At 56.0% G+C, this 19206-nt stretch overlaps 1 protein-coding gene across 10 annotated transcripts in view; it reads left to right on the top strand.

Moving 5' to 3' along the window:
• ARHGAP22 (Rho GTPase activating protein 22) overlaps window positions 1–17600 on the top strand; it is a 217856-nt gene extending 200256 nt beyond the window's left edge. For all 10 annotated transcript variants that reach the window (XM_021073072.1, XM_021073078.1, XM_021073079.1 and 7 more), the window contains 6 exons: window positions 3449–3656; window positions 8765–8897; window positions 9986–10059; window positions 10606–10727; window positions 12629–13514; window positions 17077–17600. In XM_021073072.1, coding sequence (XP_020928731.1) covers window positions 3449–3656; window positions 8765–8897; window positions 9986–10059; window positions 10606–10727; window positions 12629–13514; window positions 17077–17305 — 1652 coding nt within the window. In that variant the 3' untranslated portion in view covers window positions 17306–17600. The remainder of the gene's footprint in view (window positions 1–3448; window positions 3657–8764; window positions 8898–9985; window positions 10060–10605; window positions 10728–12628; window positions 13515–17076) is intronic.

The raw sequence follows: 19206 nt of genomic DNA, 5'->3' as shown, positions 1-19206 counted from the left end.
AGGCCAGCCCCGGCACTCTTCGGCTGGGCAGATAGGCCAGGACACTGTTAGTGGTGGGCCTTGGTGGCTCCTGGGGCAGGCTCCTTCTGCCTGAGGCAGCTCTGATACCAGTCTTTCAGCATCGTTAGCCCTTGTGCTCAAGGCTCTTGACTGACCCATCAGGCCCCACCCTTGTGGGCAGGAGCAGGTGGGGTCTCCTACTAAGTCCCAGGAGACGGACAGTTTTTCCCTTCTTGTCAGTATTCTAGCCTCTGCTTACTCTGCCTGTTACCCAAATGACCACATCTTTGAGAGCTGTTGGTGAATAAAGATGGGAGAGAGCTGGGAAGCAAGACTGGTGGTGAATAGTGTGACACAGGTATCCGTGTTCCAGGTTGGGTGGAGAGCAGAAGTGTGGCCTCAAACATTCTCTGGACCCAAAGCCAGACTGCCTGGGTTTTCACCTTGACCGTGCCATGTGCTGAGTGAACATGGGCACATTCTTAAGCCCAGTGCCTGTCAGCTTGTTCATCTGGAAAATGGGAAATGGTGATGATGGTAATATTCCTTCCTTCAGTGATCTAGCTGTGCTCAAGGCTAAGTGTGTTGATACATGCAAAGTGCTTAGAACAGCACCTGGCAGCACAGGCGCTGTGTCCTGGCCACTTCAGTACCCTTTCCTCATGCACATGTGTATGCATGCACACACAAGTCCACATGCATGTGTATGCATGTACCCCCACACACATGGGCATACATGCACTTCTCTCTGAAGTGTACATGGCGTCACTGGGTGTCTTCCACGCGGGCATGCTTTCTAGAAGGAAGAAGCCTCATCCCCCAGGTTTTGTATACTTTGGGTTGAGCAGAACAAGATGGGACATTTACGAGTCCTGCTCTATGCTAGGCACTGTCTCAGGGACTGATGTATCTTATTTCAAAATAGCCATCATGAGTGGGTAGCTAAGTAGGTACCCATTGTCCTGCCATCGTCTCTCACCTGGCTGGCTCACCACTCAGGTCTCAGGTAGTCAGCTGCCTGGGCTGTGTCCCTCTGGGAGACCAGAACTGCCCGGACAGGATGGAGCTTTGATGTCATGCCCTGGCACACCCCACAGCCACCCTGTGGGGAAGGTCTCTGCACTGGGCTCAGGGAGATGGAAATGCCAGGCCTTCCAAAGTTCCTCATAGGGCTTAGGGCTGGGAGAAGTCTCTCTCCTTCACTCTCACTGTGAGATAGGGAACTTCACGGATCTCAACTGCTTTTGTTTTTCATCTGGGCTTCCAGGAACCTCTTTGCCCAGGTGTGTGTTATAGTTGTCACAGGTTTTCTTAGTCACAAGTTCCTCTAGGAGTTCCTGTTGTGCCCCAATGGGTTAAGGACCTGACATTGTCTCCCTGAGGATGTGGGTTCAATCCCTAGCCTTGCTCAGTGGGTTAAGGATTCAGCTTTGCCTTAAGCTGCAGCCGAGGTCACAGATGTAGCTTGGATCCAGCTGTCCCAGCTGCAGCTCCAATTTGACCCCTAGCCTAGGAACATCGGTATGTCACAGGTGTAGCTGTAAAAAGAGAAAAAAAAAAGTTCCTCTACCTTCTTCCTCTTTCCCTCTATCCCTCATTTGCTTTCTTGTCCTGTATTAAATATTTTGGATCTTTTGCTTCCTGGCATTTTTTGCAAATGTTATTGAAATATAGCATACAGAAAGGTGTACAAATCATAAGTGCACAGTTTAGTGATTTTTCTCAAAGTGAACAGAACTGAGTAAGCAGTGCCTGGGTACAGAATCCTACCCCCTCAGGCTCCTTCCAGTCACTGACCCACCAAGGTAAGCAAGTGCTGAGCTGGTTTTGCACTTTACATAAATGGAGTCTCACAGTATGTATTCTGGGTGTGGCTTCTCCTTCAATTATAGTTTTCGTTCATTTTCTAAAATTTTGGTAAGATAGGTCTGACATAAAGTTAACCAGTTTAAGTGGTTAATTCACTTAGCAATTAATAGCATGCAGTTTGGAGTTCCATCATGGTACAGTGGAAAGAAATCCGACTAGGAACCATGAGGTTGTGGGTTCGATCCCTGGCCTTGCTCAGTGGGTTGAGGATCCGGCATTGTCTTGAGCTGCGGTGTAGGTTGCACACGGGGCTCAGACCCCAAGTTGCTGTGGCTGTGGTGTAGCTCTGATTCGACCCCTAGCCTGGGAACTTCCATATGCCACGAGTGGCCCTAAAAAGCAAAACAAACAAAAAAAGCAAATACCATGCAACTCGATAGCATTAAGTACATTTGTCATGTGCAGTCACCACCACTGCACATCTCCAGAGCTCTTTTCATCTTGTTAAACAAGTTCTGAACCCATTTAACTCTCCATCCCATTTTCATCCAGCCCCCCGTGACTACCGTCCTTCTTTCTGTTTCTATGAATTTGATTATTCTGGGTGTCTACTAAAGGGGAATCATACAGTATTTATCTTTTAGTGACTTGCATATTTCACTTGGCATAATATCGTCAAGGTTCATCCATTTTGTAGCTTGTGTCAGAATTTCCTTTTTTATGGATGAATAATATTCCATTGTATGTATACATCACATTTTTTAATCCATCTAGCCATTGATGGACACTTGGGTTGCTTCCACCATTTGGGTATTGTGACTAATATGCTGTGAACATGGATGTGTGTGCATCTACTCAGATTTGTGCTGTCGATTCTTTTGGGTTTCTGTCCAGAAGTGGAATTGCTGGGTCATATAATTCTGTCGTAAAGTTTTCGAGGAGCCTGCATGCTGTCTCCTACAGCAGCTGCACCGTCTTACATTCCCATCAACAAGGCGCAAGGGTTCCCATTTCTTCCATCCTCACCACACTTTTGTTTTCTGTTTGGGGGATAGTAGCCCTCCTAGTGGGTGTGACATGGTATCTCATTGTGGTTGTGATTGGTGTGTCCCTAATGATCAGCGATTATGTTGAGTCCCGATTCTGTTTTCACATCCTATGTCGTTGGTCTTGTCGCTTGAGCTGTGCCCATCTGTTCTCACCATGACAACCCCCCTCACCCTGCTGCTCATGGGCATTAGGTGCTTTCTCATTGGGAGGGATTGTAGGGAGTGCTGCCGAACATTCTAGGATGTGTCTTTCAGTGGACATAGCCTTGGACTTTTAAATGCAAGCCACTTCTGTTTGGAGGTTCGTGTTGTGTAAACACACCAAACAATAAAATGCATGCTACATGTTCCCCGAGGGCCCCATAAAGTTTCCTCAGGCTTGGACAAGCTCCACAGGACCGAGCAGGCTGCTGCCTGCTGTGCCCTCCTGCCCCTGTCCCAGATGCCTGGGGCGAACCCTCCCAGTTTCTCCCTCAGGGGGGAGCCCCCCTTGGCCCTGACAGCACCCCTGCCCTCCATTGTCCGCAGTGCCCTCCCCCACCCACCAAGCCCAATAGCTGAGGGTGTGACCAGCTCCTCTCTGTGCCCAGGGATCTTTGGGCAGCGCCTGGAGGACACGGTCCACCATGAGCGGAAGTATGGCCCGCGCCTGGCGCCCCTGCTGGTGGAGCAGTGCGTCGACTTCATCCGGGAGCGCGGCCTCACCGAGGAGGGCCTCTTCCGCATGCCCGGCCAGGCCAACCTGGTGAGGGACCTGCAGGATTCCTTCGACTGTGGGGAGAAGCCACTGTTTGACAGGTGAGCTCCTGGGAGGGGATGCAAATAGGTCCACTTGTCCATCCCCCTGCAGGGCCTGCTCTCAGGACCGAGAGGCATGGGTGCAAGATGATGGGTGGGACGGGGCCCCACATTGGCACGTGTGCCCAGCCAGCCCTCCTGATGGGCAGAACGTCAGACCCAGCAGCCCTGGGTCTCCCCCAGGCTTGGATCCTGCCCCAGATGAAGCGCGTTCATGGCTACGTGGGCTGTGTCCACCATAGATGCACGTAAGGCCACCCCAGCAGGAATAAGGATGGCTGCTGGCACCATCCAGGACTCTAGGCCTTCTGCCTGGTCTCTCTCTTGGCTCTGCTTTCCCGGGGTGACTTGCCCCCAGGCTCCTTTGTTGCCAGGATGAAGCAGCAGCAAATCTGGGTCTCTAGGGGTGGGGAAGCCAGTCTCCTCTACTGGTCCTAGACCGGTGCCCATCCCAGCCCATCCCTGGGGCTTACTAGGTCCTGGGCTCCACTCCAGGATAGGGTCAGACTCACTTAGAGCCCGGGGGCTAAGAACTGGGGGAAGGTAGCTGTTTGGGGGCTCCTTCTCCTTTATAGGACCTCTGTTATGGGGCAGTTTTTCATAGACAGTTCTGTTTGCATCAAGCCAGCCCTGGTCCCTTGGAGCTTCTGCTCATTCTTCTCAGATCTGCCTTCACAGATGCGGGTCCCCTTTCTTGCAGATTAGGCCCTAGATTTCTTCTGACAGCTCTGGCATTTTCAGGTCTTTTCCTCTTGGAGCAGAACATGCTGTCCAGAGTCTGTCAATTCTTTTTCCAGATCTGGAGCCTGGGACTGACCACCATTCCTCACAGGAGGTCTGCCCAGCAAGGGCTCAGGGGTTTCTCGTGAATCTTCATTCAGTTCTCTGAGCTTGTGATTCAGTATTTACAGTCTCAGTGAGCTTGTGGTCCACTCTGAACCTCTGCCAGCCAAGCCTCTTCCATCCTGTGCCTGTGTGGGTGTGGGATGGGGTTGGAGATTGCTTCAAATAATACCCTTTCTGTGGTTCCTGGAAACTTGCCATTGATATTGGGGCTCTTCAGAAAAGAGACCACGGCCCAGGTTGCGACTGACCCCACACTCTGAGCACTCCCGCCCCCTTGGATGATCACAGCTTCTCCTTTCTCCACTTCCCGTCACTGGGAAGGTGCTGAAGAGCTGAATGTGATATGCCGTAGGCAGTCGTAGGGACCCTTGGATCCAAAACCAGGGAGAGGATTCTGGGGGCAGACGTGGGGCTGGATGTCATCTTTCTCAACAGGGCAGCAGTAGGGTGTGGGGGGCAGGTGTGCACACCTGGGAGGGCACGAGAGGAAGAGGGGAAGGGGGCAGCCTGAGAAGGGGGCACCCTCTGGGAGGATGGGCTGAAGGTGATCCCAGGCAGAGGAGCAGAAGTAGCCAGAGAGGAAGACTGGGGACAGGAGCCAGGGAAGGCCTGCCCCACACTGGTGAGAGTCTGGGAGTCAGGGCTGTGGGGCAGGGGTCTGAGGGGCTCTGTGTCTCCAGGGGGTATTCAGCACGTGGGCCAGGAGGGGAGCGCATCAAGCTAAGGCTCTCAGGAACCATGGCTCGGCATAGAGTGCCTGCACTGCAGGGGCAAAGCAGAGGGAGGCACCCCCTAGAGCTGGGTTTGGTCTTGAGGCCCAGGAGCCCTAGCAGAGTTTGAGTGGGGAGGCGGCCAGATCTGATCTGTGTTGGCAGAAATCCTCCAGGTTGGCATCAGGCAGTGAGACTGTATGTCTGGATCCCAAGAGCTTCTGATGGTCCAGGCTCCAGGGCCTGCCTTCCCCTCCCCGCTCCTATGGAATCAGACTCAGGGCTGAGGAGTGGGCATCTGCATGTCTGAAAGCCTCCAGTGAGTCTGCTTAGCAACCAGGTTTGGGGCTCAGTGGCCAAGGGGAAGCCCCCCAGCTGGCTGGGGGCAGAAGCAAGGGTGTGAGGGGGTGAGAAGGGGGCAAAGCATCCCCCCCATTTGTACCTTCCAGCCTCAACCTTTCCTCAGCCTCTTTCCCGCATCCCTCCCGCCACTTGGGCCCTGACCCCGCTTCCATCTCAGGCACCCCTTACTAGACTCTGCCCGCAGTGCATTTACAGACTCTTCTAAAATGGTCATATGTCCCTTTTATAGATTAGGACCCAAGGCTGAGAGACCCCTTGTAAGTCCTTCAGGTGCCCAGAGGTAGGCTCTGCCCACCTGGAACCTGGCCTCATTCTCAGAGCTCCTTGCCCTCCACCTACATCCCCTTTCCAGAAAGGGCTCTCTCTCAGCCTGCTCACCCTTCCAGAACCATCCTGTTTCTGCCTTCTGTCATCTGACAGCATCTCACACAGCCTCCTCTCTTGCACCCGCCTTTGCCTACCCTCAGCCCCATCCATCAGGGCTTCCCACTCGCCTTTCCAAGGCCCTTCTCCACAGCGTCCCCTGCACTGCCATGGCCGCCCTGGGCTCTGAGTGCCTCGCCCTTCTGGAAACGTCCCTGGGGTATCTGATACCATGCTCTCCCACTTCCTGGCAGCTCTGCGGCAGCTCCTCTGGCCATGCATTTGTGCCCATCTCCCCCCCCCCCGGCCAACACAGGGGTCCCAGGGCGCCTCTTCTTCACTCCCTGACAGAAGGGTCCCAGGCCGCTCCCTTCGCCCTCACGCTGGCACAGGCGATCTTGGGCAGAGCTGGCTTGCTCCCACGGCATAGTCCACACTCTGCGCTGTAAGAGACATCAGCCTCTAGTCCTGGGCTTGCTCTTCCATGAAGAGCTGTACTGGGCCTGGTAGCCACAGTCCCCACTCCTGTCCCTCCTTGCCACCCTGGTCCTTGGTTCCTGGCCAGTAGCAGCTCTCCGAGCCCCATCTATGTTGTTGCCAAGCACAGAGGAGGGTCTCCCCTGTGACTGACCCTGGTGGCTCTCACAGAAACCCTTTTTATGTCACTCAACACCTGTCTATCGAGGGAGAGCACTTGGCCGGCATGGGGCAGGGGCCATGAACAAGGCAGACAAGGACCCGCCCTCATGGGGCTGGGACAGATGACAAGTAAATGCACATCGGGAACCAGGCTCACATCACCAAGTGGCCTCCCACCTGGCCCACAGCATAGAGCAGGCTGGAGAAGCAGACAGCCCAGCCCCAAGGGAGGTAGTGCTGGTGGCTGGAAGGCCTCAGAGGGCTGGGGTGGGCACGATGGGCTGGGCTGCCGTGTGGAAGGTAGATTGCAGGGGAGTGAGGTGTGTGGGGGTGGGCAGGAGACCATGGCTCTGTTTGGATGGACACTGGGGTTGGTGTGTGCGAGGGGGTCTTTGGGAATGAAGAGATTCAGGGGGATGGAGGCATTGTCATCTGTCCTACAGATGGAGAAACCAGGACTCAGGGGTTATCTGCTGTGCAACAGCAAGGGAAGAAGCTGATTAGGACCCCAGGGTGAGCCTCTTGTCTCCAGCTGTCGCCCTCCTTGCTCGTGTACCCAGCCCCTCTCCACCACACACGGAGCCTGGTCTTGAGAGGGAGCAGGACAGGTGACAACACCTGCCCTTCCAGAGCCCACAGGCTTGTTGGCACCCATAGTGCTACGGGCTGCGGGACATTCTCCTTGAGTTCTGGGCCTGGGGGCTAGGGGCTGGATTCAGGCAGGTACGTAGAGGAGGGGAGGGTTTGAGGGGAGATCAGGAACAAAGTACCAAGAAAAAGCCTTGAGCCGACTCGAGTAGGGAGAGGGTGAGGATGTGAATTTCTAGGGAGGGAGGAGAGAAGGTGAGGCGGTCAGGGCAGTCACCTGGCACTGTGAGCTGGGGCTGGGCTTCCCAGGCCAGGGAGCGTGGGAACCTGTGGGCAGCCAGGAGGAGCTGGGATGGGGCTTTGGGCAGAGATGTGGCTGGCAAGGTCTGCCTGCATCTGCTCGCCAGATCAGAAATGCTTCCAGCTCCTCCACTAGGGGGAGACATAGGGCTGGCCCTTATCCAAAGGCCATCCTCCTTGCTTCCTGTCCTTTCATCCTCCTGGGGCTCCTGCTCATACAGTGGCTGGCAGTGAGCTCAGAGTCCCTGGGGTTGGGGGGGCGGGGGGAAGGATGCTGGGCTCAAGGCTGGGTACCCACTGGGGATGTAAGCACCCAGGAAGTGGGGGTGTCAGCGGAGGAGGTGGCTGGGGGCAGACAGTGAAGGGTGTGGGCAGCAGCATGCCTGGCTGGAGAGAGGAGGTGGGGGCAGGGATGAGGGCTGCTCAGTTGGCCAAACTAAGAGCCACCTGTCCTGAGACAGGAGGGGCCCTGGGTGTGTGAGTTCCAGGTGCATGTGGGCATATAGAACCCCAGAATCCCAAATGCCAGAGCGGAAGAGACCCCAGGGCTTTATGTCAGTGATACCAACCTTAGACAGTCAGGTGCAGGTGGTACTTAATGGCCCAGCCATATTCTTTTGGCTCCAGGCCCATCTTTCCTGAGCACCTCCCAAGGGAAATGCAGCTCCACAATTTAAATCTAGGGCCCTAGAAAAGCAGATGAAAAACCTCGGACCCAGCCCCAGCCCCAGCCTGGAAGACAGGCTTGGAGGAGATGCCAAGACCTGAGCCCAGAGTCCAGATAGGCCAAGGCTGCCGCCCACCTCTGCCTGGGCCACTCTGAGCAAGAGACAGATGGTTGGGGGTGGACACACAGGGCTCTGGAAATGGGCTTCCATAGTATGAATAGGATCCCAGATGCTGGGGAAGGGCCTGTGGTCTGACTTGCCCAGCTGGTGGCAGGTGCCCAGGAACATCGTGCTTTTTCAAGGAACTCAGCAGCCCTGCCTGCCGGGTGCCTTGGACGTGGCCCTTCCACTTCCATTGGAGGGTGATCCTGGGACAGGCTTAGGTTGGGTCAAAGGACAGCTGTGCCCTTGGCTCCCCAACCTGCGGTGTGGAGCAGCTCCAGGTTGCTCTTCAGAATGCCCTGGGGCAGGCACCAGGCCAGTGGAAGGTGGCCGTCGCAGTACAGTGCAGGTGTGTAAGTGTGCACACACACGTGAGAGCAGAGGCTGCCCCTGAGGGGGATGGGGCAGGCGCTGGTCTCTCCTGTGGTTCCCTGGTGCCCGGGCCTCACACACGTCCCTCTGCCCACAGCACCACAGATGTGCACACGGTGGCCTCCCTGCTGAAGCTGTACTTGCGGGAGCTCCCCGAGCCTGTGGTCCCCTTCGCCAGGTACGAGGACTTCCTCAGCTGCGCCCAGCTGCTCACCAAGGACGAGGGGGAGGTTAGTGGCTCTCGGGGACGCATCCTGGGGGGTGGGCCTGCCAGTTGGTGGGGACATGTGGAGACAGGACTTTCCATAACTTCTCATGGCACGTAGATCCTGCAGTCTGCTCTGCGTGTGGAATCTCCCAGTCTGGGGTGGGCTGGGACATCTCGATCTCTTGGAGGGACAGGTACCCTGTGCAGCAGCCATGTTCCAGCTGTACCCCTGTATGCAGGGTCCCCAGGCTCAGCCACTACCCTATAGGCACACCTGCTCCCATACCCAACTCAGGCCACCCAGGCCGGCCATGGGGTTGGAAACAAGCAGACCTTTCATCTCTTTCTATCGTGCCTCCTCCCAAAAGAATCCGAGACTGCTCCCCGGACAGGGCCCCCACCCCCACCCTGCATCGCCCGCCTGCAGCTCTGCTTGGCTCCGGCGGGCCGGGGAAGGACTGTTTGTCCTCCCTCTGGCCATGTGGGAGATGAGGGGTCTTTATCTGGCAAATATTTGTGCCTCGATAAGTGAGCTGAGCGCTGGCCCTGACATTCCTCTGTGGCCCAGCAGAGGCACATCCCTCACAACAGCCTCTGGAGAGTAAATCGGCTTCTCCCCGCCCAGAGGTCACAAGCCTGGCCTGGCCGCTCCTGGAAGGGAGATGGAAGTGGTGGAGCCCTTTGATCACCTGGGGCCAGGCCCATGGGCTGTGGATGGAGTTCTGGACTCTGATCCCCACCGCCTCCTCAGCCCACCTCCCTCCAGTGGGAGAAAGGTTGGGACCTGGTTGCTGGTCTTTTTTATTATATTTTATTTGTCCTTTGTCTTTTTAGGGCTGCACCCACAGCATGCGGAGGTTCCCAGGCCAGGGGTCGAATTGGAGCTATAGCTGCCAGCCTACGCCAGAGCCACAGCAACGCCAGATCTGAGCCACATCTGTGACCTACACCACAGCTCATGGCAATGCCAGATCCTTAACCCACTGAGCGAGGCCAGGGATCGAACCGGCAACCTCACGGTTCCTAGTCGAATTTGTTTCTGCTGTGCCACAACAGGAACTCCCTGGTTGCTGGGCTTAAAAATGCTGTTTTTCCTCTCTCAATCCCAAGGGGACCCTGGAGTTGGCTAAACAAGTAAGCAGCCTTCCCCTGGTCAATTACAACCTGCTCAGATACATCTGCAAGTAAGTGAGTGGGGGTGGGCCTCCCTCTCCTGCGCTCTGGCTCTGCGTCCTCCCTGGGGCCAGGGTCATGCTCCCACCCTCTCTTCTCCCTGAGTGCAGAGCCAGCGGGAAACATAGAGGAGCATGGTCCCTGCACTCACAGGCCTTACAATCCCCGTGGAAGCAGGCGTGTCACGCAGTCCTGAGCACATCTTTACTGGCGGGAAGGGACACAGTCTCTGTTCCTTCTTCCTCCTCTGGGTGCCTCTCACCATCCACTCCCCATGGGTTGGCCTCCTGACGGTGCCTGGGCTCAGGTGCCTGGAGAGGACATGCTGGGTGTCCTCCCAAGCCAACAACGGGTCCCTGTCCTGGTGGCCTTTGCTTCTGATGGCCCTCTCAGATGCCAAGGAAGCTCTGCCTCTTCAGAGCCTGGCAGGGGCAGCTGGCTGTGCCTGGCAGCTGTGGAAACACGTGGGCTCAGTTGAGCAGAGGGGCCAGGCAGCTGCCAGTAGATCTGGCATCGGTATTTGCTTCTCTGCCAATGGTCTCTTCCGCCCTTTGCAGGTTTCTGGATGAAGTTCAGTCTCACTCAGATGTCAACAAGATGAGTGTCCAGAACCTGGCAACTGTTTTCGGACCTAACATACTTCGGCCTCCGATAGAAGATCCGGTGACCATCATGGAAGGTAATGGGGAAGGGGTGCATGGCAGAACTGGGTGCTCTGGGGTCTGGGCTCACCTTGGTCCGGGGAAGGTCCTCAGAACTTCATGCCAGGCCAGAGGGAAGGGTGGCTCCATCACTGGGGACTTGGCAGGAGCTTCTCTGGATCTCCTCCCCCGCTTCCTCCAGCTCCTCCTCCCCCATGGGGTCAGCTATAAAAGGAAGAACTTTGTCCTGTGGATGGGGTCATAAGGTGCAATTAGATTTGTGGGAGAGGCTGGGGTTGGGGGGATAGAGAAAGTCGGCGCCCTTGCCCATCAGTACACACAGATGTTTTTGTTTTACTCATTTTTGGCTAAGTAATTGTTATTGGCTTCTTCTGGATGTCAGAGCTTTGCAAACCCTGGGGATATTCTGTTCTATAATGAAAAAAACCATAATTTAAAAAATGGTACCAGCAGCTGCTTTCAATATGCCAGGGCCTCTACTTCTCTTACCTCACTTTAATCATCATAAGCAGCCAGTGCTGCAGTTATGCCCCCATTTTACAGATCGGGAGACAGGCTCAGAGAGGCAGGGTGACCCTGTCAGCCCAACTTTTCAAAGGGCACAGGTGCAGGCTGGCATGGAAATGAGAGCCTTGCTTGGAGGTGCCATGGACGACTGTCCCAGCGGGGTTAGTGGGAGGGTCTGGCCGCTCCGACAGGAACCCCGCAGCCAGCCCCAGCTGAGGACTGCAGAGGCTGGCCAGGACTCACAAGGGCCCTGCCCTGTGCCAGCCGGAGTTCACTGCCCCCTGGTGCTAAGCATGCTGAGGGCAGAGTTGCCATTCTTCACTGAACATGATGCAGGGGAGATGCAGGGGGTGTGCGGTGGGCTTGGAGCTGTCCACCCCGCTGGCTGAGGGTGTGGCCCTTGGGGACGGTGCTCTTGCTCAGCCCCCGCATGGCCTGATGGGTGTGTCTCTGGCCCCAGGCCCCCAGCTCCTGCCTGTCAGGTAGCACAAATGCCAGAGGGCCAACGCTCACTCTACTGACTTTCCCGAGTTCTTGTGTCTGGACTAAAGATTCTTCATTTCCTCCAGGATTCTTGGTTACTTCCAGTGGGAGGGTCCACACAAGCACTTTACCTTCCTCACTGCAGTCTCTGCTCCTTGGTTGAGGATAACCTGAGGGAACCAGGCAGGTGGTCCCTCTGTACAGCCTCCCTTGGTCGCTGACCCCTGTTCCCACCCCACAGCCTCAGAAACAGAATCCCCACAGAGGCCGCAGGCTGCGTCTCAGCAGATGTGGCCTGGAGAAGGGGGATTGTGTATGTGTGTGTTGGGGTTGTTCATGTTGCGGGGTGGCTGTGTTCATTTGTGTGTGTGTGGAACTGTGTGTGTATAATTGTGTGAGATTGTGCAGTGTGCCCACGGACACTTGTAAGACATCTCTATCCCGTGTCTCAGAACCCTGTGTCCCCCAGAGTGTGGACAGGCCCAGCCACTATGGGCAGCATGGGGGGGGGCGTGTGGGGCAGCTGAGAGGGCACTGCCACCCAGGCCCTGATTTCCAGCCTCACCCTGCCCTTGGCTCACCCTGCAGCCTTAGTGGGCATGTACCTGCCCCTCTTCGCACCAGCTGGTTGGAGTGGGCGAGAAGGCACAGTGCCTCTCTGTGCTCCAGGCCCCATGTTGGAGGAGGGGGATTCTCGGGTGTGGTCCTGCTGATCGTGCCTGGATTTGGAGAGTGTGGTGGCTGTCCTCTCCTTCAGGGTGGCAGCTGGCAAGCTCTTGTGTGCGTCCTCACTTCAGAGGCAGCCTGGTTTTGGGTTCAAGCAGAACTGGGCACCCTGGGTCTGAGCTGCAGCTTCCCCTGACTGGTATGGAGAGTCTGGACTGGAGACATTCACAGTGAGACTTTTCTTATTCCTTCTTCCTTGCAGGCACTTCCCTGGTCCAGCATCTGATGACTGTCCTGATCCGCAAACACAGCCAGCTTTTTACTTCAAGGACCACGGAAGGGCCAGCCTCCCCTCGTAGGGGCCCACCGTGCACCGTGGGATGGGGGTCTGAGGAGGTCCCCAAGGACAGCCAGGTGGAGCCCGGCAGCCCCAGCGCCCCTGGCCTGCCCTCGCACAGGACTGCTTCTCTGGATGGGGCTGCTGTGGCGGCACTCTCTAGAACTTCTCCCACAGGCCTGGGAAGCCGATGCAGCCCTGCTGCCACCAGCCCTGGGAAGAAGGTGCAGACTCTGCCCAACTGGAGGTCTTCCTTCCGGCAGTCAGGGTCCCGGTCGGGGAGCCCAAAGGTGGGCAGCTCCTCCTTGGAGGTGCCCATCATCTCTGGAGGTAACTGGCTCATGAATGGGCTGTCCTCCCTGCGCGGCCACCGCCGGGCCTTATCAGGAGACCGGCTCAAGGACTCAGGCTCTGAGCAGAGACTGTCCACCTATGACAACGTGCCCCCGCCCAGCCTCTTTCCCAGCACGTCCAGTGTGGCCAGCATGCCGTGGTCCGAGGCCTCAGCCAGAGCCTCAGTCAGCAGCTGCACGGCTTGCCGGGCCAGTGACTCTTCCGCCTGCAGTTCCCTGCACACCGAGGGGGCCCTTGAGCCCTCCCCTGTCCCCAGCAGCAGCGAGGGGCACAGATCCCCGGACCTGGACCACGGCCTGGATGGTGTGGGCTCCTGCATCAGCAGCAGTGAGCCCAGTGACCCAGGCAGCCCCGCCCAGGACCGCGCCCGCCGCTCCGAGGCTCTCCAGGGCCTGGTCACAGAGCTCAGGGCAGAGCTGTGCCGGCAGAGGATTGAGTACGAGACAAGTGTGAAAAGGTAAAGGGCCGCAGCCACCGGGCAAGTGTGAGGCTGGCGCTCCACGGGCTGGGTGGAGCCCTTGCAGGTCACTGATGACCAGTCCCAGGCAGCCAGCCTCTGGCCCTGCGGCCTCTGGCTTTGCAAGAAAGTCTCCTGGAGGCAGGGCTTGGAGCAGCCAGCCCCTAGGAAGCCACCAGGACAGGCTGGGAATGGAGGGGTGGGTGTCCTCTGTCTGGGAAAGCTCAGAGGCTGGGGCCCTGGCGTGCAGTCAGAGCTCCATGAGGCCTGCAGAATGGATGAGTGTCAGAATCTTAGCCTGAGCTGTTCAGAGTGTGCTGCTGGAGAGTCTTGGAATAGGGGGTCTCTATGTGGCCCTTGGCCAGGGAGAAGGCAGGCCCCCTGAGGAGTGTCCTGTAGCCCAGGCTGTGGGAGCAGGGCAGGGCCCTGGTGAGCTGCTGGCCCCCCTGGCTGGGTGACCGTGATAGGGCCTGACGTGAGGACTCCTTCTTGACTGGTATCTGATCTCTGAGGAGGGAGCTGGCCCTGCTGAGCTTGGCCCTCCCTTCTGCTCAGTCACAAAGGACGCCTTGTGCCACCCTCTAAGGCCTGCTCACTAATGGGCCCTGGTTCCATCTTCCCAGACTCCCCGTGAAGAGGGTGTTTTCCAGCTCTGAGAGGTCAAGCATCCTGCTTAAAGTCACTAGCAAAGCCTATGCTGGATGGTGCTTGGTGCTTACATCAGCATCTCAGACCTCTTAGCTCCTTTGGCCCCAGGCCTTGCATCAGCCTCTGACCTGTGAATGCATGTCCCACCCACTAGCGGAGGGCTCCTGCGGGCTTCCTTTTTTTCAATCAGACAGTGCATGTGGAAGGGATTCCTGCTTCTATTTCTGAGCCTGGGATTCCCCAGGGAGCTGGAATGACAGCATTTGGCTCTCTTGTTCTCCTGGCAGCTGTCTCCTGGGCACATGGGGAGTGTCAGGCATGTGCAGGCACTGTGTCCATGGCAGGAAAGGGGCTGTGGGGCAGTGGTCCCTGCCATGGTGGAGGGTAGGGTGGGGGTGTCATAGCAGGCAATGTCTGAGACAGGACTTGAAGGACCAATAGGATTGAATTGAGCAGGGACACAGCATGAATAAAACCCTAGGGTTGAACATTGTGGGCTAAACCTACAATATAAGCACTGGGTTGGAATTTACCAGGTAGAAGTGATAGCAGAAGCTTCTGCAGAGTCACTGGAAGTTGATTACTGTGGAGGATACGCTCACAGACGGAACTATAGAACACCTAGGAAGTGTTACTTGGCAGAGGCTGACTGAGGACAGCCTCAGAGGGGGTCAGAATCAACCTCTCTCACTTCCTTGGCTGTTTGTGGAGCTCACTGGAGCTTCCAGCTCTTCCCCCTTCTCAGAGGCTTGGGTTCTCAGGGGAAATGCAGTATTGTTGCCTTGTGGGCTCTGGGTTCTAGTCCCTGCTCCACTGTGCATCCACTGAGTGTCTGGGCGGGCTCCCTGGGCAGAGGTGACCTCATCAGTTTGTCCTGAGGATTTAGGGACACGGTAGATGGAGTGCTCAGCAGAGCCTGGCACATCCAGAGTGCTCGCATTACCTCCTGCTTGGTGGGTGAAGGGTAAGGAAGGCTCCCAGAGACCAGCTTTCAGCCCTGCACCCTGATTCCTGCACTCCCCAGAGACTACATTATCTGTGATGTACAGGCATGAATGCTAGATGCTGGGGACACAGCTATAACCAAAACTGATCAAAAGCTTTGCCTTTGTTCTTATTTGGTGAGTGGGAAGAAAACAGCAAGACCATAAGCAAGATATATTTTTTAAAATATATGGTATTTTAGAAGGTTAGGTAAAGGAGGAGAGCAGGGGGGAGGAGCAGGGAGAGGTTTGGAAGGCACTACTGGGAGAGGGGCGTATGTGCTGTGGGCAGAAGCCGGAAGCTTGAGGGGCACTGAGTACGGGCAGGAGCTGTGTGTGGGCAGGTGGAGTAAAGCATGGCGGAGCTGGGGCTGGGGGGTGGGTGATGAGGCCTTTTGGCAAGAGTGCTGCTCTGATTTTATTTCCAATGAGATACGAAGCTGCTGGAAGGCCTCGAAGACTTTGATCACTTTGATGAAGAGCACTGGCTGCTGTGCCCAGGAGCACTTGACAGAGTTCAATGGCAAAGACCAATTAGGGAGTCACGGTGATGCAGGCCAGACCTGGGGGTGGCATAGACCTAAGAGGCAACAGTTGAGGTAGGAGAACCAGTTATTCTGAACATGTTAATGGAAGTGTTTTTCCAATTGATTAGATGTGGGGGTGAGGAACAGAACGGATTTAGGGACATTTTTATTTTAGCCAAGCTACTAGAAGAAGGTGGTCACTGTGACTGTGGCTCAAGGAGGGTGACTTGGGGGAGGAGGGTCAGGAGCTCAGCCGTGGGCCTGTTAGGATGGAGATGCTTATTAAGTTTCTGAGTGGAGTTAAGGGAGATAGAGATTGAGGGATGTCAGCCTGTGGGTGGTGTTTTGAGTCTTGAAGCTGGAGCAGGTCACTCAAGGAGTTCAGAGGAAAGAGGGGAGGCCAGGCTGTGAGAGCAAAGGGGAGCAGGGAGGACCTGGTAAAGGGGGTGCTCAGCCTGGAGGGCACACCTCGGGGGGAGGTCTTCTTTCTGACAGTATGCCCCATGCTCCCCAAATGGGAGGCTGAGGTGAAGGAAGGCTTTCTCCCTTCTCCATACTGGAGGCTGGGCCTCGTCCTCGATGAGGTTCTATGTATACCACGTGCCAAATGATGTGCCATGCCCATGTGGCCTTTTCAGTCCACTGTAGCTATAGTGCATGGGGGAAGGCAGGCCCCTGCATTTTCAGAGGACAACACGAGGGCTCAGGGCAGTTGGGATCCAGCCCACAGTCATGTGTCTTTAGTCAGGTAGGTTCCTAGGGGTCAGGTGCAGCATGTCCCGCAGGCCTCACAGGAGCAGGTCATCTGGTCGAAAAGATGGATGTGCCAACTTTTGCAGTGTGGCCTTATCCTCCACAAGGGCCCATTGTGCAGCTTTGTGGTAGCAAAAAGGAGTACTGATGTGTGTGACCTGCTGGGGAGGCTTGAGAACAGCTTCCTGGAGGGCGAGACATTTGGGCTGGGATGTGGAGGCTGAGAGGGAATGGAGATGAAGTGACAACCTGGATGGGGTTTTCTGCAAGTCACCATGTCTGGCTGGAGCTCGTAGAGGAGCACATCAGGGGACAGTTTCCTGCTCACCTCTCAGTGTAGGTCTCTGTCCTCTTCTCTGACAGCCGGCAGTCCACCCCTCAGCAGGACAGTTGGCTGGGCTGGAGCGTAAGTGGTCTTTGTATTTGAGCGAGGACTCAAGGAGGCCCCTCTGCTTCTGAGGGTGAAGCCCCAGGGTCTCATGAGAGGGTGTGGTCTGTGCAGCCTCCCTGGCACGGGTCTGAGCCCACATGCGTCCTTCCCCTGGTGCCAGGCTCCTCGGGCTTCATCATGCTTCGTGCCGACAGTGGAGCTTGCTTAACAAACCCAGTGGGCCCAAGACTAAAACGATGTCTGTCTTCTTGATTTTTAAGACTCGAAGAAGGTAGTGCTGACCTGAGGAAACGAATGTCACGGCTAGAGGAAGAACTAGACCAGGAAAAGAAAAAGTACACAATGCTGGAAATAAAGCTGAGGAACTCAGAGCGGGCACGGGAAGACGCGGAGAAGAGGAACCAGCTGCTGCAGAAGGAAATGGAGGAGTTTTTCTCAACCCTGGGCAGCCTGACTGTTGGGGCAAAAGGTGCCAGAGTGCCAAAGTAAAGGAGTGGGGAGAGCTCACTTCTGTGAGGCTCGCCCTCCCCTGGGCTGGAGCCAGAGCCTCTGCAGCTTGGACCTGGGCCTCAGTGGTGCCAGGAAATCCCGAGCTGGCTGAGGAGAGCAGTCCCAACCCTGCAGCCCAAGCCCCTTGTGGGATCTGGATGCTGTTCTGACCATGCAGGGCATGGCAGGCCTCGGAAGGGATGGTCCTGTGGCCACCAAACAGATGGCACCTGGGATCTGAGTGGCCCACTGGAAACTTTTTGCATTCTTTATTAAATGTGCTCTGAAAGCATGATGCCTGGATACCTGACTCCTCCTTTGTGGTCACGCAAATTGAGTGACCTCTCCTGTTTCTCACAGGGTTGGGAGTCCCGTGGGTGGGATGGCATGGGGCCTTCATGAGTCAGATGTGAAGCTCTCTAAGGAGCACCCAGTATTACCTTGGTCACTGAAGCTGGACTGAGGCACATCTGTGTGATCTCAGGATGGTTTTCCTTACTGCTGCCTCTCCCCTCTGAGCCACCTGGGGCTCTGCAGCTGCTATATGTCCTGGAATTCCCTGCAGGCCTTCCACTGAAAGCTCTTTTCCTTTGTTTGGCTCCAGAGCCAGAGCCTATGAGTCTGAGCTGAGCTCAGCATGGGGGCTGCACCCCCTGCTTCTGCACCCCAGGCGTGTGCAGGGTGACAGGCGTTCATCTAAAGGAGAGGGGAGCCAAAGTGATGGGAAGTGCCTGTTCTCTGTCCTCCAGGTGCCCACGCCCCAGATGGGCCCATCTCCCTCAAGCTGGTGATAATCCTACTGCCGGCCTACCTGTTCACCTTCCTCTAGTTCATCCTCAGACTTCAAGGCTCCACTGGGGCAGATCTTTCAAGAAAGACTTTCCCTGGCCACCGCAACACACAGCCAGGCCTGGGCCAGATCTCCTTGGATGGGCCTTCAGAGGCACCAAAGATGCCACCTTTGAGCAAAAGGGACTGGCTTCTGGAGTACAGGCAGTGCTAGCACCAGTGTCCCTTCATTCACTTCTGCTCATGGTGTCCTTACCTATCACCTCACATGACCCCCAGCAGTAAACTGCAGTGGTGTCGTGGAGTTTGAGGGTAACCAAAGTGCCCCAATTTCTGACCACCATCTCTGGAGAAGTCATTCAGGCCCAACCACCCACCCACCTGAAGTCAGATATAAACTATCACAGCAACGCTCTAAACGCAAGGGTTTCAGTGCTCCCAGAAGGGCTGGCTCTCCACCAAAAGGTGCGAGCCCATAGGCCCCAGGCTGACTAGTAACTGCAGCAGTGGGAAGGCAGGCTGATGACTGTCTGCTGGGCCAATGTTGGCCTCTCCAGCTAAGAGGACAGGTGCCTTCCGAGGGCCCTGAGCAGCATCAGTGGCCAGAGTTCTCTTGAGGAGCACTGAGGAGTGGGAGCAGTAGAGAGTAACACCTGAATCTGCTCTCAGGTCCACTGCCATCACAGCAGTCAGTCTGGAGGACCAGCTTTCCAGAAGGAAATACTGCCCTCCTCTATTCAAGGAGAAGAATACGAAGTAACTGATTCCAAACAACAACTCAGTAAGATAGGAATTAGCCACGAGCTCCCCATTCAGAGGAGCAACCAAGGCTAGGAAACTTGAGGTAGGAACACCTGTATATTTTATGGTCCTGAGTTCCTTCACCACAGCCCTAGAATTCTGTCGACTTTGACCTAGAGTGAACCTAGGCTATCAAAGGAGCAGAAAAGACCAAAAGGGAGGCATGATGAAAGGACGGCTGGCTGTCTTCTCTTAGCTACTAACAGAGGCAAAGGCACAGCTTCCAACCAAGTCTTCGGCCAAAACCAGCTCATGAGCTACATCTGCCATCTGCTGGCAAAACTAAGAACTGCAAATGTGATTTTTCTTTG

Source organism: Sus scrofa, chromosome 14 (assembly GCF_000003025.6).
Source record: "Sus scrofa isolate TJ Tabasco breed Duroc chromosome 14, Sscrofa11.1, whole genome shotgun sequence".
Lineage (NCBI taxonomy): Eukaryota > Metazoa > Chordata > Mammalia > Artiodactyla > Suidae > Sus > Sus scrofa.
This window is presented reverse-complemented; position numbering and strand designations above follow the sequence as displayed.